Source organism: Balaenoptera musculus, chromosome 15 (assembly GCF_009873245.2).
Source record: "Balaenoptera musculus isolate JJ_BM4_2016_0621 chromosome 15, mBalMus1.pri.v3, whole genome shotgun sequence".
NCBI classification, from domain to species: Eukaryota; Metazoa; Chordata; class Mammalia; order Artiodactyla; family Balaenopteridae; genus Balaenoptera; species Balaenoptera musculus.
The window spans coordinates 17,892,102-17,919,441 of record NC_045799.1 but is presented as its reverse complement, the minus strand read 5'-3'; the positions used below and the strand labels follow the sequence as shown (position 1 = coordinate 17,919,441).

Here is a 27,340-nt window from a genome sequence, read left to right as displayed (position 1 = left end):
GATAAAAACATTACTTTTTTATTTTGTGCCTTATGTGAAACAAATGGTGGGGATTAAAGGGAATTGCCTTGGGTTCAGAAAACGCTTATATCCGCTAACTCCATTTTTGGATTTAATGCTGATGCTATGTGCTCTGCCAGCTACTAACACACTGACTCGATTCCACATCAAGGAAGACAGAGAACTGGACACTTACTATATCCTCTGCCCTGTGCTGGGCCATTTTGTGGATCCGGCTTGGCCAATCCTTGCAAATATTCCCTAAAGTATATATTGATTTTCCCATTTTATAGATGAGAAAACAAAGGGAACTTGCTAAAAGTCACACGGCTGATAAAGCTCAGGGCCAGGATTCCACAGGTTTTCTGTAAGTCTAGGTCTCAAAAGTCAGAAGCCTTGAATTCAACTTTCATGTCCTCTAGTCCCTCAATCCTTCTCCTCCCAGACAACCACTTGGCTAATGCCATAGCAAAAGTAAGGAGCCAAAGAATGCCTAAGCCCGGCCTCTTCATGCAGTGCACCAGGGAGAGAGGCAACTTCTCATCCCAGGAACCTGTGTGAACCTTCTAGAGTGTGGTCCTGGACCAGCACCTCCGTGAATTCTTCCCAATGATGCCATGTTTATGTGAGGCAGCTTAAATCCAAAGCATCCTTTCCCTGACCCATCCCTACTTTTCTACCACATCAGAATCAGCTCATTCATTACCAGTGACACCACCTTCCCTGGTTGCCCCAGGAGCAATCCTCTCTGTCTTCTCCAAATTCTGATAACACTCTGTACCACTTGGTACAGATCTCAATGTGCTGATGTTATTAGTGATTTGTTTCCCCATCTGTCTCCTCCAGTGGTCTGCAAGCTCCTCGGGGGCAAGAGGAAGCGTCCTTTATCTTTGTTTCCTCATGTTAGCACAGGATCTGGCTCATAATTGGTGTTCCCTTAACGTTTGTGGTGGTTTAATGTTTAGCTGAAGGGATGACATCTCTGCCCACACACATTTGTTCTCATGAAACCAGATTGAGTTTCTCCTTTTTTTCAGCCATGTGTTCACAGAACTCAGCTGAGTTGAAGGGATGTTAATGCCCATAAGCTATGATTTTGATTCTCCAAACTCATGGATGTTTCAGACCAGTCCTCCGGCACATCCCCTCTTCCTGATTAAGAGCGTCAAGTGTTTCCTTTACCACAGCACTTTCCCCAGACTCTCTTGTAACTTCGAAAAACTGGGTTTACTTAGTCAAGTCTCCCTAGTGGGAATGGCAAGCCTTCAAGAGCAGAGAGTGCATTCTAGTAATCTCTCTAAAGCCAGTGTCTAGCACAGGTCTCCCTCCTCCCCATCGCTGGTTTACAGATGATGGCTGAACGACAGAAAGGCTAGTGGACCACAGTCGTTTGCTTCATTTATTCATTCAAGCATTCATTAATTCGCTACTAAGCATCCATGTTCTGTGTGCCCAACTATGCTATCAACAGGGTCAGAGATCCTTCTCCTGGAAGGACTTACAAAGAAGGGATTTTATTCAGGTTCCCTCACCAGCTACAGACAAACCCAGCTCATCAAATCGCAGGATGGTCTGAGCAGGCTCTGCCTATTTACAGCCAGAGAATTCCTGGCGGAGTTGGCCAACCTCATAGGAAGGGCGGGTCTCACATTCCAGAGTGCAGGCAAGTCCCGAGTAGCCCCCATTTTCACGTTTGGTGACAAGATTTCTGAGATATGTCTAGTCCCCCAGACACAGAACATGACTAAGCATAAAGGAGGTTGAGCACCTCAGACCATAATTTCCTCAACAGTGTCAGAGTCTTTTTATTTGGCTTTGGAGGAAGTGTTGGCTCTGGAGCATTCACTCACTGATGTAGTAATGGCTAAACTTTACTTAATGCCTGCTAGGAGATCCTATTCTAGAGACTGGGGGCACAAAGGCAAAGCCATGGAGAGGATCCTATTACCCTGGGAACACTGTTATTAGCTTGTTCTAATGAGATTCACACTTCATTCCTTCAACAAATAATCACAAGTACCCACTGTATGCTGGGCATTTAGTAATACAATGGTGAGCAAAACAGGCACAGTCCCTGCCCTCAAAGAGCCTACAATGAGTGGTGAGTGGGGTTGAGGGAACAGAATTAATAAAGAATCAATAAGATGAAGCTTTCAACTCTGTCAATAGAGAGGCACATGACACATAATCGGGAAATGAATCACTTCTGGGAGGAAGTGGCCCATGGGGTGGGCTCCAAGGGAGGACAGGCTATAACTAGGCAAATAGAGCACCACGAGAAAAGCACACAGTGGTGGCAGGGGAAACAGCATTGGCTAAGGCCGTCTGATGGAGACAAGGAGCCTGGTGCTTTCAAGATATGAAAGAACTGTGGCGTAATGAGGGCGAGAAGGCAGGGAGAGCATGGTGAGAGCAGCTGGCAAGGGCGGCAGGGGCCAGTCCATGCAGGACATTATAGGCCACAGTGCGAGCTTTTGTTTTTTACCCCAGGAAACACAGGGAGTCATTTAAGTGCTGTTCATAGAGGTATGATATGGTCAGATTTGTATTTCCAATGGACCATTCCAGTTTCTTTGAGAAGCCAAAGTGGATTGGAGAGATGCATTTTGAAACTATTATAGTCATCCAGATGGGAGATAATAGTTGCTTGAACTCAGGTGATGGTCGTGAAATGGAAAGATGCAATAAAAGAGATAATTACCTGAAATAGATATAAATAAAACCGGGTGATGGACGGGATACAGGGCATAAGGGAAAGAGAAATGAATTCTTGAGGATGACCATAACAAGGTAGATAATGGTGATGCTTAAAGGTTCAAGAAACAAAAAGGAATAGAGTTAGAAGGAAAATATGGGTGTTTGGGGCAATTTGAGCTTGTGAGATACTCTAGGAAAGTAGGCAGTTAAAAATGCAGGTCTGAAGCTCTTAAAGGCGGCCTAAGCTGGAAGTAAAAATGTGTGAGTCATATGCACATAGATGGTATTTAAAGCATGGGGGCTGATGAAGTCACCCAGAGAGAGAATGAAGAGTGCATGAGAGGAGCTTCAAGATGGCGGAAGAGTAAGACGCAGAGATCACCTTCCTCCCCACAGATACATCAGAAATACATCTACACGTGGAACAGCTCCTATAGAACACCCACTGAACGCTGGCAGAAGATGTCAGACCTCTCAAAAGGCAAGAAACTCCCCACGTACCTGGGTAGGGCAAAAGGAAAAAGAAACAACAGAGACAAAGAATAGGGATGGGACCTGCACCAGTGGGAGGGAGCTGTGAAGGAGGAAAGGTTTCCACACACTAGGAAGCCCCTTCGCGGGTGGAGACTGCGGGTGGCAGAGGGGGGAAGTTTCGGAGCCACGGAGGAGAGCGCAGCCACAGGGGTGCGGAGGGCAAAGCAGAGAGATTCCCACACGGAGGATCGGCGCCGAGCAGCGCTCACCAGCCCGAGAGGCTTGTCTGCTCACCCGCCGGGGCGGGCGGGGGCTGGGAGCTGAGGCTCGGGCTTCGGTCGGATCACAGGGAGAGGACTGGGGTTGGCGGCGTGAACACAGCCTGAAAGGGTTAGTGCGCCACAGCTAGCCGGGAGGGAGCCCGGGAAAAAGTCTGGAACTGCCGAAGAGGCAAGAGACTTTTTCTTACCTCTTTGTTTCCTGGTGCACAAGGAGACGGGATTCAGAGCACCGCCTAAACGAGCTCCAGAGACGGGCGCGAGCCGCGGCTATCAGCGCGGACCCCAGAGACGGGCAGGAGACGCTAAGGCTGCTGCTGCCGCCACCAAGAAGCCTGTGTGCGAGCACAGGTCACTCTCCACACTGCCCCTCCCGGGAGCCGGTGCAGCCCGCCACTGCCAGGGTCCCGTGATCCGGGGACAACTTCCCCGGGAGAACGCACGGCGCGCCTCAGGCTGGTGCAACGTCACGACGGCCTCTGCCGCCACAGGTTCGCCCCACATCCGTACCCCTCTCTCCCCGCAGCCTGAGTGAGCCAGAGCCCCCGAATCAGCTGCTCCTTTAACCCCGTCCTGTCTGAGCACAGAACAGATGCCCTCAGGCGACCTACACGCAGAGGCGGGTCCAGATCCAAAGCTGAACCCCGGGAGCTGTGCGAACAAAGCAGAGAAAGGGAAATCTCTCCCAGCAGCCTCTGGAGCAGCGGATTAAATCTCCACAATCAACTTGAGGTACCTGCATCTCTGGAATACCTGAATAGACAACGAATCATCCCAAATTGAGGAGGTGGACTTTGGGAGCAAAGATATATATATTTCTTTCCCTTTTCCCTCTTTTTGTAAGTGTATATGTGTATGCTTCTGTATGGGATTTTGTCTGTATAGCTTTGCTTTTACCATTTGCCCTAGGGTTCTGTCTGTCCTTTTTTTTTTCTTTTTTATTTTTTTTAATACGTAAAAATTGTTTTCTTAATAATTATTTTTGTTTTAATAACTTTATTTTATTTTATTCTTTCTTTCTTTTTTTTCCTCCCTTTTATTCTGAGCCGTGTGGAAGACAGGCTCTTGGTGCTCCAGGCAGGTGTCAGGGCTGTGCCACGGAGGTGGGAGAGCCAAGTTCAGGACACTAGGTCTACAAGAGACTTCCCAAGCTCCACGTAATATCGAAACAGCAAAATCTCCCAGAGATCTCCATCTCAACGCCAAAGACCCAGATCCACTCAACGACCAGCAAGCTTACAGTGCTGGACACCCTATGCCAACAACTAGCAAGACAGGAACATACCCCATCCATTAGTAGAGAGGCTGCCTAAAATCATAGTAGAGGCCACAGACACCCCAAAACACACCATCGAAGCTGGACCTGCCCACCAGAAAGACAAGATCCAGCTTCTCCGCCAGAACACAGGCACTAGTCCCCTCCACCAGGAAGCCTACACAACCCACTGAACCTACCTTAGCCACTGGGGACAGACACCAAAACAACAGGAACATGAACCTGCAGCCTGTGAAAAGGAGACCCCAAACACAGTTTAGCAAAATAGAAGACAGAGAAACACACAGCATATTAAGGAGCAAGGCGAAAACCTACCAGACCTAACAAATAAGAGGAAATAAGCAGTCCTAACCTGAAAAGAATTCAGAATAATGATAGTAAAGATGATCCAAAATCTTGGAAATAGAATGGAGAAAATACAAAAAACGTTTAACAAGGACCTAGAAGAACTAAAGAGCAAACAAACAGTGATGAACAACACAATAAATGAAATGAAAAATTCTCTAAAAGGGATCAATAGCAGAATAACTGAGGCAGAAGAACGGATAAGTGACCTGGAAGAGAAAATAGTGGAAATAACTACTGCAGAGCAGAATAAAGAAAAAAGAATGAAAAGAACTGAGGACAGTCTCAGAGACCTCTGGGACAACATTAAATGCACCAACATTCGAATGATAGGAGTCCCAGAAGAAGAAGAGCAAAAGAAACGGACTCAGAAAATATTTGAAGAGATTATAGTTGAAAACTTCCCTAATACGGGAAAGGAAATAGTTAATCAAGTCCAGGAAGCACAGAGAGTCCCATACAGGATAAATCCAAGGAGAAATGCGCCAAGACACATGTTAATCAAACTATCAAAAATTAAATACAAAGAACAAATATTAAAAGCAGCAAGGGAAAAACAACAAATAACACATAACGGAATCCCCATAAGGTTAACAGCTGATCTTTCAGCAGAAACTCTGCAAGCCAGAAGGGAGTGGCAGGACATATTTAAAGTGATGAAGGAGAAAAACCTACAACCAAGATTACTCTACCCAGCAAGGATCTCATTCAGATTTGATGGAGAAATTAATACCTTTACAGAAAAGCAAAAGCTAAGAGAATTCAGCACCACCAAACCAGCTTTACAATAAATGCTAAAGCAACTTCTCTAGGCAGGAAGCACAAGAGAAGGAAAAGACCTACAATAATAAAGCCAAAACAATTAAGAAAATGGTAATAGGAACATACATATCGATAATTACCTTAAATGTAAATGGATTAAATGCTCCAACCAAAAGACATAGATTGGCTGAATGGATACAAAAACAAGACCCGTATATATTCTGTCTACAAGAAACCCACTTCAGACCAAGGGACACATACAGACTGAAAGTGAGGGGATGGAAAAAGATATTCCATGCAAATGGAAATCAAAAGAAAGCTGGAGTAGCAATTCTCATATCAGACAAAATAGACTTTAAAACAAAGAGTATTACAAGAGACAAAGAAGGACACTACATAATGATCAAGGGATCAATCCAAGAAGAAGATATAACAACTGTAAATATTTATGCACCCAACATAGGAGCACCTCAATACATAAGGCAAATACTAACAGCCATAAAAGGGGAAATCGACAGTAACACAATCATAGTAGGGGACTTTAACACCCCACTTTCACCAATGGACAGATCATCCAAAATGAAAATAAATAAGGAAACACAAGCTTTAAATGATACATTAAACAAGATGGACTTAATTCATATTTATAGGACGTTCCATCCAAAAACAACAGAATACACATTCTTCTCAGTGCTCATGGAACATTCTCCAGGATAGATCATATCTTGGGTCACAAATCAAGCCTTGGTAAGTTTAAGAAAATTGAAATTGTATCAAGTGTCTTTTCCGACCACAACGCTATAAGACTAGATATTAATTACAGGAAAAAATCTGTAAGAAATACAAACACATGGAGGCTAAACAACACACTACTTAATAACCAGGAGTTCACTGAAGAAATCCAAGAGGAAATCAAAAAATACCTAGCAACAAATGACAATGAAAACATGACGACCCAAAACCTATGGGATGCAGCAAAAGCAGTTCTAAGAGGGAAGTTTATAGCAATACGATCCTACCTTAAGAAACAAGAAACATCTCAAATAAAGAACCTAACCTTACACCTAAAGCAATTAGAGAAAGAAGAACAAAAAAACCCCAAAGTTAGCAGAAGGAAAGAAAGCATAAAGATCAGATCAGAAATAAATGAAAAAGAAATGAAGGAAATGATAGCAAAGATCAATAAAACTAAAAGCTGGTTCTTTGAGAAGATAAACAAAATTGATAAACCATTAGCCAGACTTATCAAGAAAAAAAGGGAGAAGAATCAAATCAATAGAATTAGAAATGAAAAAGGAGAAGTAACCACTGACACTGCAGAAATACAAAGGATCATGAGAGATTACTACAAGCAACTATATGCCAATAAAATGGACAACCTGGAAGAAATGGACAAATTCTTAGAAATGCACAACATTCCGAGACTGAACCAGGAAGAAATAGAAAATATGAACAGACCAATCACAAGCACTGAAATTGAGACTGTGATTAAAAATCTTCCAGCAAACAAAAGCCCAGGAACAGATGGCTTCTCAGGCGAATTGTATCAAACATTTAGAGAAGAGCTAACACCTATCCTTCTCAAACTCTTCCAAAATATAGCAGAGGGAGGAACACTCCCAAACTCATTCTACGAGGCCACCATCACACTCTGATACCAAAACCAGACAAAGATGTCACAAAGAAAGAAAACTACAGGCCAATATCACTGACGAACATAGATGCAAAAATCCTCAGCAAAATACTAGCAAACAGAATCCAACACCACGTTAAAAGGATCATACACTATGATCAAGTGGGGTTTATCCCAGGAATGCAAGGCTTCTTCAATATATGCAAATCAATCAACGTGATACACCATGTTAACAAATTGAAGGAGAGAAACCATATGATCATCTCAATAGATGCAGAGAAAGCTTTTGACAAAATTCAACACCTATTTATGATAAAAACCCTCTAGAAAGTAGGCATAGAGGGAACTTTCCTCAACATAATAAAGGCCATATATGACAAACCCATAGCCAACATCGTTCTCAATAGTGAAAAACTGAAGCCATTTCCACTAAGATCAGGAACAAGACAAGGTTGCCCACTCTCACCACTATTATTCAACATACTTTTGGAAGTTTTAGCCACAGCAATCAGAGAAGAACAAGAAATAAAAGGAATACAAATTGGAAAAGAAGAAGTAAAGTTATCACTGTTTGCAGATGACATGATACTATACATAGAGAATCCTAAAGATGCTACCAGAAAACTACTAGAGCTAATCAATGAATTTGGTAAAGTAACAGCATACAAAATTAATGCACAGAAATCTCTTGCATTCCTATACACTAATGATGAAAAATCTGAAAGTGAAATTAAGAAAACACTCCCATTTACCACTGCAACAAAAAGAATAAAATATCTAGGAATAAAACCTACCTAAGGAGACAAAAGACCTGTATGCAGAAAATTATAAGACACTGATGAAAGAAATTAAAGATGATACAAATAGATGGAGAGATAGATACACCATGTTCTTGGATTGGAAGAATCAACATTGTGAAAATAACTATATTACTCAAAACAATCTACAGATTCAATGCAATCCTTATCAAACTACCAATGGCATTTTTCACAGAACTAGAACAAAAAGTTTCACAATCTGTATGGAAACACAAAGGACCCCGAATAGCCAAAGCAATCTTGAGAAAGATAAACGGAGCTGGAGGACTCAGGCTCCCTGACTTCAGACTATACTACAAAGCTACAGTAATCAAGACAGTATGGTACTGGCACAGAAACAGAAATATAGATCAATGGAACAGGATAGAAAGCCCAGAGATAAACCCACGCAGATATGATCACCTTATCTTTGATAAAGGAGGCAAGAATATACAGTGGAGAAAAGACAGCCTCTTCAATAAGTGGTGCTGGGAAAACTGGACAGGTACATGTAAAAGAATGAAATTAGAACACTCCCTAATACCATACACAAAAATAAACTCAAAATGGATTAAAGACCCAAATGTAAGGCCAGACACTATAAAACTCTTAGAGGAAAACATAGAACACTCTATGACCTAAATCACAGCAAGATCCTTTTTGACCCACCTCCTAGAGAAATGGAAATAAAAACAAAAATAAACAAATGGGACCTAATGAACCTTAAAAGCTTTTGCACAGCAAAGGAAACCATAAAAAAGACAAAAAGACAGCCCTCAGAATGGGAGAAAATATTTGCAGATGAAGCAACTGACAAATGTATCTCCAAAATTTACAAGCAGCTCATGCAGCTCAATATCAAAAAAACAAACAACCCAATCCAAAAATGGGCAGAAGACCTAAATAGACATTTCTCCAAAGAAGATATACAGATTGCCAACAGACACATGAAAGAATGCTCAACATCATTAATCATTAGAGAAAGGCAAATCAAAACTACAATGAGGTATCATTTCACACTGGTCAGAATGGCCATCATCAAAAAATCTACAAACAGTAAATGCTGGAGAGGGTATGGAGAAAAGGGAACCCTCTTGCACTGTTGGTGGGAATGTAAATTGATACAGCCACTATGGAGAACAGTATGGACTTTCCTTAAAAAAACTAAAACTAGAACTACCATATGACCCAGCAATCCCACTACTGGGCATATACCCTGAGAAAACCACAATTCAAAAAAAGTCATGTACCACAATGTTCACTGTAGCTCTATTTACAATCACCAGGATATGGAAGCAACCGAAGTGTCCTTCAACAGATGAACAGATAAAGAAGATGTGGCACATATATACAATGGAATATTACTCAGCCATAAAAAGGAATGAAACTGAGTTATTTGTAGTGAGGTGGATGGACATAGAGTCTGTCATACAGAGTGAAGTAAGTCAGAAAGAGAAAAACAAATACCGAATGCTAACATGTATATGGAATCTAAAGAAAAAAAAAAGGTCATGAAGAACCTAGGGGCAAGATGGGAATAAAGATGCAGACCTACTAGAGAATGGACTTGAGGATACGGGGAGGGGGAAGGGGAAGTTGGGACGAAGTGAGAGAGTGGCATGGACATATATACACTACCAAACGTAAAATAGATAGCTAGTGGGAAGCAGCCGCGCAGCACAGGGAGATCAGCTTGGTGGTTTGTGACCACATAGAGGGGTGGGATAGGGAGGGTGGGAGGGAGGGAGATTCAAGAGGGAAGAGATATGGGTACATATGTATATGTATAACTGATTCACTTTGTTATACAGCAGAAACTAACACACCATTGTAAAGCAATTATACTCCAATAAAGATGTTAAAAAAAAATGGTGGATGAAAAAGCAGGCCTAGATAGAGACTTGAGGGTCTGTAGTATTTAGTGAGTGTGAAGAGGAAGATAAGCCTGCATAGGAGACAGAGAAGGAGTGGCCAGACACGTAAGAAAATACCCAGGAGAGTATAGTGTCCCAGAGCCAGGGGAAGACAGTGTTTCAAGGGAAGGAGTAATCAGCTGTGTCAAATGCTACTCCTAGGATAGAATCAAGCTCCCCACCCAAAGGAAAGTGAAGATCTTGGATGAGTGTTAGAAAACCTTTCCCAAGTAAATTGCAAGATGTTCCTAAACAGAAGAACCTTCAGTGATCACCATGAATCAACAGTGGAACACACCCGAGGGTCACAGAGGAACATCCTAGACATTCAGAAAGGCCATCTGAAAGGCCACAGCCCAGCAGTTTAGACAAATTCCATGAGTTCAGCAAACAGGCATCCCAGCTGAAATCCCAGACCCTGTACGGTGAGGTTATTAGGAGGAGCCATGCTTGGTTGGTCCAACTAGACTCCAGATACAGGAATTGCCCTGGGACGTGGTAAATCCTCCTTCCACTTCAGCATCCTTTTAAGGGCACTGGCTCTATAGCCACTAGAGATGTGTGCCTCTGTTCCTAACGGAAGTGTGCCGACAGTGTTCAAAGGTGACACAGGTGTTGAGGAACTGGCTCTGGGACCAAAGGCCAGACAGCACCGACGTGTGGCTCCTACGTCTGAGAGGAAGAAGAGAGGGGCGGAGACAGATGGGCTAGTCCTGCTCCTGCTGCAGAGTCACGAGCTTGTCCACGGGGCTCATGTCGTAAGTGCAGATGAGAACCTGCAACAGGACTTACAGGGAAGCACATCAGGGTTCGCTGATGATGGGGCCTCCTCGCAATGCAACCAGCTCTTTCAGGCAGGTACTGAGCACCTCATCAAACAGAAGCTCAATTACTACTACTTTTTAAAATTTAGCCTAAACGTATCAGTGCATTACTGGGTGCCAAAACATGTGCTGCTAATAAGCCCTTTTCATATATGAAGTCATTTAACTCTCACAAAACTTAACACAGAAGATGCTAGTTTTATTTTCCCTTTTATTTAGATTAGGAAACTTCACAAATGGGTGAAGTGACTTGTCCAAAGCCATATAACTGGTGAGTTTCAGAGCTGGGATTCTGTGTGCAAGGCTCACCCCCTTATCATTACAATGAACTGTCCTTGATGGAGCTACTGTTAAGGAAATGCTAGCTAGCCCTGGGTCCACCTAGAGAGTTGGCCATCTGACTGGAAATCCAAGGGGTCTGGAAGCCCATTAGTAATATGGTAACTGCATTACTCTTGCCCTAAACCCACCCTTTTCATGAGAGTTAAACATAGTATCAGTCCCCAGTCCCTAAAAAGCTCTGTCTCTGGCCCTGGGCGACTTCTGTCTACTAAGCAGGAACTAGAAGTCTGAGAATGGAGAGAAAGGGGGGGATGTGCATGCATCCTCTTCATCTCTGCCCTCCTCTGGGAGCCAACCTAAGAACAGTCCAAGTAAATCAGAATTAGCGAGTAGGCACCAGGTGGTACATTTATCCATTTGGAGTAGCTTCAAGGCTCTACCTGAGTCCCCTGTGTGATGCAGTCATCAAAAATAATCTTGTGAACTCAGTCTGCACTGACAGGAGACTGCTGTTTCCAATATGAGGTTGCATGCCCAGCCTTACACCCCAGCCAGCTGTGCCTTCCATGCTCTGAGCACTCCCAAAGGTTGAGACAGTTCTCTCAAAAAAGCAGCTGCTGCTGCCCCCTGCCCTTGACTCTTTGTGCGAAAGCTACGGTGGCTTAGAATCTAGTCCCCTCCTAGCTCCAGCCCAGAGTGCACATCTGGCTCTCAATGTGCTACCTATCGACTGTTGCATATGGAAACCTGGCATCCAAGGCAGGGCTCTTAGTCTTTTGAAGCCTGCCTCTATTCCTCAATATATGGGGCCCAGGTACCATGTTCCCCCCTCAACCTCCAGCCTCCTCCTATGGTACCAAACAACCATCCCAGTTTATATTCCCCAGGGACTCCTGAGACCCAATAAGGACAATGCTTCTCTGTTCTTCTCTGCACTAGTCAGACCACTCTGGTGAGGCTTGTTCATGTGTGGACCCCAACCCCTAGAAGACCTTCAGGGTGAAGACAGGCCAAGAGGCTTGCCACTCAAAGTGCGGTCCAGTGACCAGAAGCCTCAGCATCATCTGGGAACTTGTTACAGATGCAGGCTCTCGGTCTCCACACCAGATCTGCTGAATCAGCTCCTGCATTTTACAAGGTCGCTAGGTGATTCTGGTGCACATAAAAGTCCAGACATCATTGACTTTGGAGGCGTGGCAGTCAGAATCGGGATTTTTTTGCCCTAGAGAAGGGAAGATTCATATGAGACTGAATTCTTGCCTTAAAAATGTTGAAAGGCCATTGTGGAAGACGGAATCGATTTGGTCCCTTTAATTTCAAAGAGCAGAGCTAATACAAACCGGTAGGAGTGACAAGGGTAGATTAGGGGCCAACACAAGGAAAGGTTTTAATGTGGAAATGCCACCCAGATGAGGCTAAAGCCCAGCCCTTTTTGATACAGTGTTATGATGTCGCGAGGAGCACGAAAGCAGTCGTGGTTCCCAGGTCCTATTTCAGAATGCCCACTCTGTCTCCACCTGTTCTTACCTCCTGGGCTTCCTGGATGCTTAACCAACCCCTCAGTACCTCACTTGCATGAGATGCTGATCTTTCTTCTCTGCTTATTGACCCCACCTTCCACCTCAACCCAGCATCCCTTTATCACAGTGATACCCATGCTCTGAGTGAGAGAGATTCTCCCTGTCATCCTTAGATCCACGGGACTCCAGTGGGGCTCTACCCCACAAACCCCCAAGTTACCCACAATGGCAGAAGAATGTGTCACCAACAATGAAATGCACTGTCTGGGCACTCGCTGTGCTCCCCAGCAAGCAGAAGGGACTACGTGACCTCTTATACCCCTTTTGATGATGAAATGCTATGGTTTTATGAGATCGGTCAAAACCAATGGGTTTCAAATAAGAAATATATGAGCTTGCACCCAGACTCCACCCCTAACTAGTTATGTGACCTTGATCAAAGCTGTTAACGACAATGTGATTTGATATCCTCATTTGTAAAACAGGGAGTAAATGACAAGTTCACAGGGCCTTCCTAGGGATCAAATGTAAAAACGGAGGTAAAAACGCTTAATAAACTCTGAGAATCTGCTCACATATGTGGCATAATGATGGCACGACCTTGGAACTGGTTCCAGGTGGTAGCAGGGATTCTTGTGTCTGTCAAATGCGGGTGCACCGTGGGTGCTGCCTCCTGGCAACCTGCTGCCCAGGTTCATCTAAACCTTAGGATGAAGGCAGGCAGAGACCCCAGAGTGATGCACTTGTCTTTCCTCCTACAGGCAAGGCCGGTATCAGGCTTCCGACTGGATGACTTAATGGCAGCAATAACATAATTTGGCAACAAAGGATTAATAATTCTTTCTCAAAGTACTCTCACTGGCTACAACCCTAATTCTATAGCTTTACTTCAGAGAATTTCCCCTGTAAAGATAACGGAGCAAAAATAGAAGTTGCAGATAAACAACATCTAATTGTAACTGTTAAAACCAAGCAAATCCCAGCGGCCGCATAACCCATGCTGGTGATCATTGCTGATGACAAAGAAAGGAAGCTGGCTCTCGGGGACACAATTCCTAAAAGCTACAGTGTTTCAAACACACAGTTGCCTCTTAGCTATCCAAGGGCATTTATTCCCACATCTACTGTGCTGGCAGTTTACGCCCATCTATTTAATGACTTCTTTTGTTGAAGAGTTTTTCTGTCTTTACTTTGGCTTTACATGCATCTGGCACCCAGTAGAGAAAACCTCTGAAATCCTGACTCTGAGCTGTTACCTCTATGCCAGTGAAGGTTTTGAACGTTGCAGGTATCTCTGATTACTGGGGAGTTTTGCCATGAGGAGGCACCAGGGAGAAGATGAGGAAGCTGGGCAAGTCTCTGGCTCTTCTAAAGTCAGGTATGCACCATATCCCTTCTTGCTTTTCCTGGAAGTGACTTCTCAGAATGGTAGGCTATTTTTAAGATGGAATTGAAATCCAAGATAGGAAAGAAGTTGGTAGGAAAGCATCTGGATACTTCATTAGATTCAAGCCTCCAGACGTTACCAATTGCATCCCAAGGCATTGAGAGCATTTGTAATTGTGATCATGAACTACTTTGGCAGTCTTTGAGGACTGAAACTGTAGCAAACAGAAGGGGTGCGAGAAGCCTGGGGAGAAACAAATGCTGTTGTTGACCTTTTTTTTTTTTTTTTAATGGAAAAATGTAGAGTCCATATATTTCACACAAGGAAGTGTGATGTTGATACAGGAAAAAATATAGACTGGATGATTAAATCAGATTTTCTTCCTTACCATTTACTAAAGGAGGGACTCATTACTAGAAAGCAGCCCAGGCTCCACATCAGTCAGCATCCAACCAGAAAAAGGGAAACTGCTCCAAACATTTAAAATGGAGCAAATTTACTAGAGAATTGGTACCCAGGGGTCAGGAGAGGATGGTGAGGCAACCCAGTGGGTAGCAACTTCAGGAGCCATTACCCAGCCCAGACTAGAGAGACAGAGGTTCAACAGACCCTAGAGGTCGGGGCCACCCAACAGAGGCTGGAACTCCAGTAGACCTGTGGGAGAACTGGAGCCACAGAGGGGACACGGTCACTGCCAAAGAAGGGGCCTGAGGCCAAGAGAGAGGAGGCTTCTCCTTCCTCTCATGTTACAATTCCTGTCTCCTATTGGCCACACCCAGACACCAGTTGACATGGGGCCCAGGAAACCCAGCCTATGGGGGTTACCCGCACAGCAGAGGGAAAGCAAGGGATGGATGTGAGGCCAAATGGGCCAAGGGCCAGCATGGGCTTCCTATGAACACATGATGCTAGGTGCACCTCATTGCCACTTTTGAGAGGTGTCTGGACTTGTAAATCAGGAGGAATGTCCAGTTCTGTGTCTTCACTGCAACAAAGTCAAGCCCAAGCTGCAGAAATTGTGACTGGTTTTCAGGACAGCCAGGTGTTAGATTGTATCCAGAAGATGGTAACGGCAGAGTCAGGATACCTGACCGCATGTGAAACAGCCATATTATTAATAATAGAGTTAAAACACATTTGGAGATTTTACTACAAGCCAGGCTGCCATGTTAAGCCCTTCCCACATGCTATCCCTTTTAATCCTCACTACAACCGTACCAAGCAGGTTCTATAATTATACCCATTTCAGAGATGGGGAAACTGAGGCTCAGAGAGACTAAATAACAGAAGCAAGTGGCAGAGATGGGGTTTGAACCCCGGCAGTCTGGTACAGAGTTTATTCTCTTTAAACCACTATACTATTCTGCCACTTCTTCAATAAATAGGGGAAGGGATTGTTCAACAAAGAAATCTGGTTGTCTTTCCTCAAAAATCTGGAAGAAAGAATCAGACTGGTTCTTTAGGGCATCCTTAGGGGATCTAGAATCTTATCTTGATCAGCCAGACTAAGGCGTCTTTGTAGTTATGGCTGTCCCTGCTGAGTTTGCCACCTGCTGTATCATGCAGTTCTATTTCATAACTGCTTTTCTTGAAGATTATCTCCCCTCATGCCCTCCCACCAATATATCACATTCTAATACCTAAGGGATTGATGAACATGTCATGTGAATCTTGTTATATGGGCCAAATTATACAGACTTTGCTCAAATGGTATTTAAACTTGACCTTTTTAACTTAAGTTCCCTCATCCTTTTCACTTTCCTTGTACATTAACCACCATCTCCAAGCCCTTCATACATTGAGTTTAGTTTTATTATTAATCTCTGGGCTTTCTCTATAATATCTTTCTTGATATTTAGCAATCAAAGCATCCCATATAATCCCACAGGGAGACAAGCAAGCTCAAGTTTAGGCGACTGTTTTCTGCTTTACTTCCAATACTCTTTCTTTGATCTCACGATGACTAATTTTTAAAAATTGTTGACTACCTCCCCGACACCTCAGAACAGTGCCTCCCTCACTAGATCTGGTTGATAATGGACTACTTGAGAAGGATAATTCCATCATTCTTCCAAGTGACATCACCTAGGATGTTTCTCAAGTAATAAATAAATTGCCTCAATTCATCATATGACAGTAATTGCTTTTAGCCAAGATTTAACTTAAAATCAATGTCAAGTAGCTAGAAAACACTACAGAGACTCAGGTTCTTCAAAGATAGCTCTACCCTTGCTGGGGAAGACCACTTAACAAGTACTGAGTTAAGTGTAAAGTAGATACAGATTTCTAATATCCCAGACTCCCGCAACATTACCTAGCCAGTCCTAAGAGGTTGGAATTGACTTCATCACAACCGATACAACTAAAACTGCTAAATATTGCTGACAGAGTTGCCCTTTTTTTTCAGTCTTAAATGGAGGTTAGCACCCTGTGGATGGGAATAGCTTTAACTGATTGTTCGAAAGCACTCTGGCCACTCAAATAAATTGCTCCTCAAATTCTGATTCTGCTTGGTTCCATGCATCTCCCGGATCTGTGTTTCCAGGTGGACCTTGTTTCACATAGCAAATGCTCAGTGTAGGTCAAATTCTAATTCAGTCATGTTACAGACAGTAGGAAAGTGGCCATATAAGATCCTAGTGGTGCATCTCTTCTGGGTGCAAGTCAACTCCTTTATTCTAAGAATTTTTCGTGCATTTGGGATTTAGCATAATGGACTTATTTAAGAGCAGTCATGCCCGGCTGATGCCAGCTGTTGTCATTATTGACACATCCCTTGGAAGGCATGCCCCTTTCAAGGCCTTCACTATCGGTGGGCTGAGAAGCCCTTTCTACTTGGTCTCAGTTGCTTCCTCTTGTACCCAGGGGAGGCCTGGAGCATGAGTGTTGGACCCTAGCTTGTGGCCAGACTAGGACCGTGAGCTCTGGCTAGAGTTGGGGGTGACACTTCTAAGAAGCCAGAGGTGGGTGCGCTTCGTCAACTGGCTTAGGTGTCAGGCCACAATTAGGGTTAAAGACCTGGGATGTGGCTGAAGTTGGAGCCAAATCTGAAGGAGTGATCAGGAGCCAGCCTGTGGCTGAGGTTTAGGAGCGTCTGTTGGTCAGTCTGCACCCACGGTGAGGGGTCAACGTATGCTTAGAGCTATGCTCGGACTTGGCCAGAAATAAAACTTCGCCCACAGCCATGGACGTGGGCAAAGCTACGTGACCTCCAGATGGACTATACCTATTCCCTTGGCCTCCTTAGCACCCATTCAACCCTTGGCCACAGGGGGAAAGTCCTAGCTATTGCCTGATATGAGTGGTTCTGGGATTATAATGATGATGTGGGTACAGCCAGGTGCTGGGCATGCAAGGTGATTAGGAGACCACCCTGCTGTCTGAGAACTCGCTATATAGTGGCGGAGACAAGCGTGCAAGCTGAACACCAAAGCTCCGTGTGAGGTCTGTACAGCGAAGGGAGTGTATGACTCTGCTTAGGCAAAACTAGACTACAAGCTTGATGTCCGTATGGCATCGGTGGTGTGGGACACGTTGTGGACCACCCAGTGGCCTCCTCCCTCCCTTCCCCACCCTGGCTCCCTGTGGTCCAGAAGAAGCCTGCCCCACGGATGAGGATAGAGAGGCCGAGTCAGCTCAGGGCCGACAGTGCCGGCTCCCTGCTTGCAGAACTTGTGTGTTAAGCCTGGAGCCCAGCGGGCTCAAAGTTGCTTAGCTGCGGGAGTGAGGAGCACCCAGGGCCTGCGCTGGAGATTAAGGATTTAGTGTCAAGAGCAGACGTGAGAGAGAACACACAGGCTTTTGGAGGCCCGGCGGCAAAGTGATAGTCCCTTTAGACTTTTCTCTGGCAGCCGCTGTGAGAGAGCAAATGGTCACACTGAATGGCTTGTTAATTCTTCCTGCGGAGTTCAGAGCAGTCCTGGGCAGCTGTGGAACAAGGGAAGCCTTCACAGGAGCAGTCAGTGTAGAGGCAGCACAAAAGCCTACCAGGGATGGCCTGCAGGTCAAATGATGCCAGGACAATGGGAAACAGACTGGTTGGTGAGGCAGAAGCCAAGGGCGGGGCGTGACCAGCAGCAGATGCTAAAACTATTGAAATGCAGGAGGCAGATCACAGAGGGGAGGGTCAGGGCCACACAGGGGAGCCCCGCTGAGAGACAACTGCAGAGTCCAGCCAACTCGGAGACCCCACAGCGGGGGCAGGGGGGGCCAGAGGGAGTCTCTGGGATGTTGGCTCTTGGTCTTGGCCGCCTTGAGGTCTGTTTGCTGTAAAGGCACTGCTCTGGAAGGTGGACCCCCGCCTGCTGCCTGCTGCTCAGGATTTCCAAGCGCATTTCCAAGTGTATTAGTTTCCTAGGGTTGTAATAAATTACCACAACCTGGGTGGCTTAAACAACAGAAATTTAGAGGCTGGAAGTTTGACATCAATGTGTCAGCAGGGCCATGCCCCCTCTGAGGCTGGGTAGAATCTTTCCTCGCCGCTCCTAGCTGCTGGCATCTGCTGGCAACCCTTGGCACTCCTTGGCCTGTAGATGCATCACTCCAATCTCCGCCTCTGTCGTCACACAGGTTCTCCTTGTGTGTCTCTGTCTTCACCTGATGTTTTCCTTTTCTTGTAAGGACACCAGTCATACTGGATTTGGGTCCACCTTCATGACTTCATCTGAACTAACTGTATCTGCAAAGACCTTCTTTCTAAATAAGATCACCTTCACAGGAACTGGGGGTTAGTTCTCCTTCAACACATCTTTTGTGAGGGACACAATTCAACCCATAACCCCAGATTACGCTGGGTCATGATTCAAGCAGCCTGCGAAGGGGCTGCAAATGGGAGGGAGGTCTTAGCATTTCACTAAGTAAATTCAAACACGAATGGGGTCAAACGGAGAGCACACAGGAAGAGGGATGGGAGACTCCTGCTTGGTCATGGGCTGAGCGGAACAGGAGGCTTCTGGAAGGACAGTAGGTCCTGGCTTTATTTGTCTGAACAGCGCAGCAAGATGTACCAGGGGTCAAGGTGTCCCTAAGGCTCTTAACTCAGAAACATAATCCAATTCATTCCAACTGATTTCGGCCAAATTGATCCCCTAAGGGGTGACCATGGTACCTGCCACAAAGGGGCAGGAATGGGGAGGGGAAGAGAAGATTTGACCAGCCGGGGCAGCTCTGCCCAGATCATACCTCTGGAATATGCAGTTTACAGCAAGTATCAGGGTGCCTGGAAAGGAGAGAAGGCTTGTGGGAGGGAGAGAGAGAAATCTATAGCAGGGATTAGTGAAAGCATGAGAGCAGGATGAGAGAGAACACGCAGCACAGAATTCAGATTAGTGCAACGCAGCTGAGTGAGGGTAATAAACCCAGCAGTGGGAGCCGCATCGATTGTTGAGATTCCGGCCAAATCCACCATGAACATGTTTTCTTTCTTCCAGCCTTTGCCCCTTGGCTTTTGAAAGCAGAAACACTGAATCACCGTGTTCTGTACTAAAAGCTGATCTACCCCCCTCCCCAAAGGATGGAGAGAAAAGCAGCTCTGCTATTAGCAGATGATAGAGGGAAAAAGCTGAGGTCCGGAATGTTTGCAGGGTCGGTTCTCGCTCACACGGACATAGAGTCTGGGGACAGGTCTCTCTGTGATGCCCACGATTCCCGTCCCCAGCCTGACCTCTCCTGGGTCAGCACCGTGCGGGTCCAGGCTGGTTACTGGGCTCAGCAGGGCTGGACCAGTGGATTTGGGGGAATCCTATTCAAAGACTCCGGAGAATCAGTCTCTAGGAAGCTGGGCAGATGGGGCTGCATGGAGTTCAAATACTGGACTGAAAACCAGTGCTCAGTGACTCACAATAAACCTAACAAAATGGTAGATGGGGGGCTTGAAGCATCACAGGGTGGAGGCCGAAGGTGGGGCGGGGCGGTGTGCCATGCCTGGCACGCACTCTACCAATGTTAACTACCTGCTCCTTTATTAGTCCACTCGTGCGTGGGGCCAGGTAGATGACCACTGTATATGTGCCGGGCAGAGGGAAAGAGGTGACAGAAACCAGACATTTCCAAGACAAGCGCTTGTAATGAGAATGCGTGCCCTGTTGGAGAGGAACCCCACGCAGGGCTGAGGGGGTGTCCTCAGTGCCCACTGGCCTGGCCAGTTGACCATCTTCTTTAGGTGCAGCCTGAGACAGTGGGGATCTGGGAAGGCTTTGCAGAGATCACGCTGTCTGAATTTGATTCCAGGGGGTGAGTAAGGCAGACCATGCAGGGAGATCATCCAGCAAAGGGAGCACAGTGTGATAAGGCAGGTCCTATGTACATAACCAGCGTGAGTGTGGCACTGGGCACCAAGGAGGAAATAGAGGTGGGGAGATGGGGCAGGGTCGGCGACTAGAGAGCGAAGGGCTTTTGATTCAGGCTAATTGTCCCCGAGCACGAAGGGAGCCTTGGCAGCATCTTAGTCAGGATCAGACTCTTATTTCGAGCTGATCACTTGGCTTCTGTGGAGCGTACGTCGGAAAGGACCAGCGTGATGATAGGGAGACCACTTTGGAAGCTGTTACACTAACCTGATGAAGACTTTATGAATCTCAAACATGAGTCGCAGCAGTGAGCAAGCAGGGAGAGATGCAAGAGAGATTTCGGAGGCAATATCGGACAGATCTGATGACTAACTGAATATTAAAGATGGGGAGAGAGAGGTCAAGGATGACACTGGGTTTCTGAATCTGAATTTAATGGCAGTTTGGATAGTAGACTGGAGACTGATTTCTCCTTGGTCCAAGGAGAATATCCCAAGAGAGAAAAAGGTGTAGTGAGAGCCTCAGTCTCCTATATGCTCCTTGCTTGGATGCTTGCTTTATAGGAAGCATATACATTCACATGCTACAGGAGAACACTCCACAGGGGATAGGGCACCCCAGCAAGATGCCTTCCTCTTCTGCATTGTCTTTTGAGTCCATTGGGAGAGTGGTAGCAGAAGCTGGCAGTCAGAATGATGTTCCAAGACCCTGGTGTCTGTCAGGCTGTGAACATCTGCTGTAAGACTATTGACAAAGGTGACACTCTGGTGCACTTGACTGAGTACTAGACTCCTTCCCTGCTCCATAAAGTCTGCCTGCAGCCACTTGAGCAGCCAAACGGAAACACTGAGGAGGTTCTGCAGTGACCACCTGGCTCCTGATCGTCACCTGCCTCCCTGACCTCCAGCTGTTCTTCAGGTATTCCGCCCCTATTCTGCAGGTGCAGCCCCGGACTGCGCTCTGGGACCAACTGAAGCCTCCGTCAAGGGGAACCGGAGGATGCCCAGGTCTAAGGGACTTCAGCATTGTGCTGCCTCACTCTCCATCCTGCTCTTGCTTTGGGCCATCTCTGCAGCTGGGGTTGCTGCGCTGCTGTGTCCAGCCTCCCACCTTGTATGTCCCAATTCCCTAATGAGCCCTGGTTTGTGAATCCTGCTTGGCACTTTAGGTGCCTCAGGCCTGGGGCTCTGGTGGGTTCTTACCTCTCACCCCCATCCTCTGTGTTTCTTAGGCTGGGCCATAGTTCTGGCCCAGCCAACTGCCTGAATGTCACCACTAGCCAGATTCTCTGCTTCCCTCCTCTCTGGACCTCAGTATCCTCACCTGTAAAATGGGTTTAGGATAATAATGACAGCACAAGTCTAAGCACTTGAAGTTTATTTCTCACGTATTCCTCTCAACAACTAGCAATTATTAGTGTCCCCATTTTGCAGACAAGGAAATGGGGCAAACTGTGTAATCTCTCTGAGGCTCAAAGTCCCACAGCTAGTATGTGATATAGTTTTTGAGGCACAGTCCTGGATCATGGTAGTTCTCGGTCCCAGGCGTGTAATGGGTGCTCACTAATATTGGCCATGGGTACAGAGCATAGCGGGTAAGATTACAGACTTTCCAGAGACCTAGGTTCAAATCCCGTTTCATCATTTCCGAGTTGTGTGATTTTCAGTCACCAGAGCCTCAGATTTCTTATCTATAAAATACAGTTTCCTTATCTATAAAATGAGAATGCTCATGGTACCCTACATGGTAGAGTTGTTGAGAAGTTTCAGTACATTAATAATATGAAACCCTCAGCACATTCCACGGGACGTAAGAAGGATGTAACACATATTTACTATTTTATTGTTCTTTTCATCATCATGTTGAACACCCCGGGTGCCACTGTCCCCCAGAGCTGCCACCTCGCTCCAGCCAGCCTGGCAGGCTGCGCTCCCACTGCCTGTCTTCCACCTCTCTCCGCCAAGCACAGCCCCACCATGGTGGGTGTACAGGTTTAAGTCTTTTCCAGAGAGCTTCATCTGGTCCTCCTGCCTCTAGCTCCTCTTCTCACACCATCCATCAACCCCTGCCAGAGGGCCGAACCTCCCTGGGAGGGTCGCTCACTCCCCAGGATGTCCAAGCCTGCCAGGGGCACCAGGCATCCTGCTGGGCCTTCCCTAAGGCTGCCGTGCTGCTTCCCCATCTGCTCTCAGCCACACAGCCTTGCCCCAAAGGCTCAAACTCTTTCTACCTGGATCCAAGATTTACAAGACATCCCTGGCAAAGTTGCTTTAGAGGCAGTTCGCTGCAAGGCAGCCCCAGAGAGCGTATTATGACCTGAATCCTGTCACTGTGGCAAGGCCCTGATTTAAAGAATTGCCAGGAAAATAACAATAGAGTTTTAACCTGAAGTGCAAAGGAGGGAATGATAGAGTGGAGTTGTACCTGGCACCCTCTCAAGCCAGGAGCCCTGCTGGAAATGCATCCACTTTGTCTGCTGACCCTGGTCATGACTGAGCCTGGCAGGGCAGGGACTCATCCTTACTACATCATAGATAAGGAAACCAAGGCTCAGAAAGGCTGAGTGATTTGCCAAAGTTCCCCAGTTTTAAGGAACAGAGTTTGGGCTCCACGTGAGGGCTTGTCCCAAAGCCCTCCTCCCCAGGGAGAATGGACAATGGGCACTCAGCATGGGCAAGGCAGTGACTATGGGCCAGCCTGCGGGTTCAGACCGGAGCAGGGCTGCCTGGCTGACTTTCGGTGCATCCATTCTAGCCTCCAGATTGGGTGCTGCCCGTCTCCTACTGGGCTCAGTCTCCCAGAGCGCCCCCTGGAGGCCTGGCCAAGCTACTGCAGGGGCTAGAAAAGCACTCTTTTCAGTAATGGTGGGTCTGGGGTCCACCTGGTCCTTCAGCTGAAATGTTAAATAACTAGTCATCTGTTCACTGCAGCTTCAAGTCATCCCACTATAGAAGAACACCCAACCCTGACCATAAGAGGTTTTACCTTATTTTTTTTGATGGAAGCATCCCTGGCCTCTACCCACTACATGCCAGTAACACCTCATACCCAGCTGTGACAACCAAATACATTTCCAGATATTGTTGAATGTCGCCTGGGGGTGTGTCTAAATGGAATAAAAAGAACCGAACATTTACTGACCCTCTGCACTCTGCATCTACGCTTCTGTCTACCAACTAGGCTCACAGATGGTCAAGCTATTTTGTTGGGTTTTTTTAATTTTTAAAAATTGAAGTATAGTTGATTTACAATGTTGTGTTAGGTTCTGGTGTAGAGCAAAGTGATTCAGTTTTATATCAATATATATATTCCTTTTTCAGATTCTTTTCCATTATAGGTCATTTTATAAGATATTGAATATAGTTCCCTACGCTATATAGTAGGACCTTGTTGTTTATCTGTTTTATATACAGTAGTTTGTATCTGCTAATCCTAAATTCCGAATTACCTCTACATCTGCGCTGTCCAAGGTGATAGCCACTAAGCCACATGTGGTTACTGAGCACTTGAAATGTGTCTAGTGTGAAGGAGGAACTGAATTTTAAAATTTATCTCCACTAATTTAAATTTTAACACGGGAACACTGTCAAGTATATTTTGTTAAACACAATGTTTATCTTTTTAGGATTCTACTTCATTATTAACTGTTTAAAATGTAGCATCTGAATTGCAAAGTGCTGTAAGTATAAAATTCACACCAGATTTCAAAGACTTAGTGCTAAAAAAAATAATGCAACATATCTTTCATTAGTAATTTTAAAATATTGATTACATGTTAAAATGATAATATTTTGTAGACATTGGGTTAAATAAAATTTATTAAAATGAATTTCACCTGTTACTTTTTACTGTAATGTGACTCTAAAAAATTTTCAAAATACATACATGGCTGAGATTCTGTATCTACTGAACACATTGCAACTCTGGAGGTTTTCAACAGGGGGTGCTTTTGCCCCCCAGGGGATATCTGACTGTGTCAGGAGATGTACTTGCTGTCCTAGTTGGGGAATCAAGTGCTCCTGGCATCTAGTGGGTTTAGGGATTTGCTAAACATCCTGCAATGCACAGGACAGCCTCCCACAACTAGGACTTATCTGTCCCCAAATGTCACTAGTGCTGAGGCTGAGAAACCCTACCCTAGAGCGTGAATTCCTTGAGGGAAAAGCCAGTGAGTCAGAAAGACCTGAAGAACTAGTCGGAGTTATCACACACAGCTCTCACCGTTAACGATGGCCAGGGGTGTTGGTAACCTTGCTTCTCCTGATGAAGAGAATGAAGCCCACACTAGAGCAAAGACTTGCAAATAAGCGGCCGAGCTGAGACTTGCACTCAGCCTCCGCTCACTCCGAAAGCCAGCCTGCCCCCTTGCTCCACAACCAGCTTCCACAGTCCTCTGAGTTGGTGCTGATGCGAAGAGGCTGCTTGTATTCACAGTCTAACGTCTCCGTTACTCAGACCCGGGTGGTTATTATTCACATCAGCCGTTACTGCTACCAGGGGATGAGCATTAACAAAAACGCCCTTGGAAAGGGACAGCCTGCTCGAAATACTCGCGGGCACCTCACCCATCAAATGAGGCTGAGAAAGGCGTGGAAGTAAATGCAACATCATGAAATAAACCTGTCAGAGAGGGAGCATTCAGATGCCTCAGAAGGCAAGAGGTAAAACAAATGTGCCTGACATGGGATTGACTCTGTTTAAAGAAAACATTACAGGACTGCGGACTTGAAGAGAGCCCGGAGAACAATGGCCCAGCAGGAAGGGAGCTGCTTGCACCCTCCGGAGAAGCGCTGTTTTCTTGGTACACTGGGTGTGAGCATGTGGTAGGACCCACTCTCTTCTCACTGTCACCGTGCATCCGTCCGCAACTGCCACCTCCTTTGGGGTGAGAGCGAGGCTGGGGGCCTTTGATGGGATGGGGTAGGAGCCTGACATTTGATGAAGGCCGAGAGGGCAGGTACCTCTCTAGGGTCACCTAATGTAATCTTGAGTACGACTCTGCAGGAGGTGTGATGATTCATTTTGCAGGTGAAACAAAGGCTGTGCAACTTACTTGAGGTCATATAACTAGGGAGTGGCTGAGATGGCATTCCTAGGGCGTTGATGGTGACATGCTGGGCTAGGGGGCTTGACGGCAGGCACAAAGGCGGGGACAGACCTTGGCTGTCGTGAATGCTGTGAAGGCTCTGCTCAGATCTCCTTTCCTGGGCTGGTGCACTAATCTCCAGCTGCGGGGGGGATGCTGGCTGCTAAAAGCTCACAGCCACCTCCTTCCCTGCAGAACTGCCATAAGGCAAAGTGAAGTCGCCTCGCCAGGACACGGGCAATGGCTGAACTGACACAGCGGCACAAATGCTGGCCCCCTTGCCTCAAAGTGGGGACACCCCTGTGACAGGGTCCACACTCCAGAGCCCCCGTGGGCTCAGCTGACACAGTCTCCACATCCTCCCTTGGCTTCTTCCCCGGCCCTATCCCATCTCCCTCACTTTCTTTCTTCTGAGAATACTCATCAGTGAATAATTTGCACAAGAATCCCCATCCCAGGCTCTGTGTCTGGGAAACCCAGCCTAAGACAATCATGAGCAGTGAAGTTTCCGAGTTTGGGAAAGGGGGTGCACAGAAGTGGACCATGAGGTCCTGGATGGCTGGACTCATGTCATCCTTGCATGATGTATCCCCTCTCCCACCATGACAAACTGACCAGTCAGGGACTAGCAGAGAGGAGACCGCTGTCTGAGCGAGAACTTTGAGAGAGGCGCCAGTTAAAGATTTGAAATCTCTAAGGAACCTCCACTGACCAGGAAGGACCCCTCCAGTAGGGATCTCTATGTCAGCAGGGTCTCTGCTGTCTCTGGGGCTCCATGATGGGCGTCAGCCTCTGATGGGTTCTGCATCCCAATCTTTGAAGAACAGCGCAAGTTTATATGAAATGAGATTGAAACACAATGTGCTACAGGGAAGGGGCTGGTATTTGCTTCAAATAAATACCTACACTATTTATTTAGACTGGGTGCTCTCATAGCATCCTTTTTCATATTCATTATCTTGTTTCATCTCAGGATACAGCTGCGGAAGACTCTGCATGTGCAAAGTCTATAAGAAAACGATGCTCCCTAAGAGGGAAGCATTATTACTCTTACTTAACAGAGAGGAGAAGTGGGGATCATCATACTGAAGTGACCTGTCCAAGACAAATGGCAGATGGTGGGGGGGTCATAGCCAGATCTAAGCACAGAGAAGGTAGGTCAATTTTCCCCCGACCTCAGACCACAGCTCAGCTGTCACTTCCCCTGGGAATCATTCCCTGAGCTCCAGGTATGTTTGCTGGTTTATTTTGGACACCACACATCTCTTCTTTGTAGCATGACTCAGAGATGCAGTTGTCCATTTATTTGTGTAGTTTTTTTTTTTTTTTGGGCTAATGGCTCTTTCCCCTCCCCCAAAGGTATAGGAATATGTTTTCCTTTGTTCATCACTATATACCTCAACGCTTAGAGCAGTGCCTGGTACATAGTAGGTACTTTGTATGCATTAGTAGAATGGGTGAATGGATGAATAGATGGATGGATGGATAGAGGGAGGGAGGGAGGGAGGGATGGAAGGATGGCGGGGGTGGAGGGATGGCTGGGTGGGTGGAGGGATGGCTGGGTGGGTGGGTGGATGTGTGGGTGGGGTGGAGGGGCTGCCAGTTCCTCTCCGGTGCACCTGGCCTGCAGGGACCACTGAGCACAGGCTGCTCTCACTCCCCTCCCCCCCGCCCAGGGCTCTGGTGATCACCTGTGGTGAGGAGGCAGAGTGGAGTCCCCGGGGTCACCTGGGCGCTGCCCATTGGTGCTGACCACAAGGAAGCCAGTCCCCAGGCAGC

General features: G+C 46.2%; 1 protein-coding gene across 11 annotated transcripts in view; it reads right to left on the bottom strand.

Annotated features, from left to right (window-relative positions):
- PTPRT (protein tyrosine phosphatase receptor type T) overlaps positions 1-27,340 on the bottom strand; it is a 1,089,879-nt gene that overhangs the window by 161,530 nt on the left and 901,009 nt on the right. For 6 of the 11 annotated variants that reach the window (XM_036826097.1, XM_036826100.1, XM_036826103.1 and 3 more), the window contains exon 14: positions 27,253-27,309. The exons of the other annotated variants lie outside the window; for them this stretch is intronic. In XM_036826097.1, the coding sequence (XP_036681992.1) occupies positions 27,253-27,309 (57 nt within the window). The remainder of the gene's footprint in view (positions 1-27,252; positions 27,310-27,340) is intronic. 11 annotated transcript variants of the gene reach the window in all.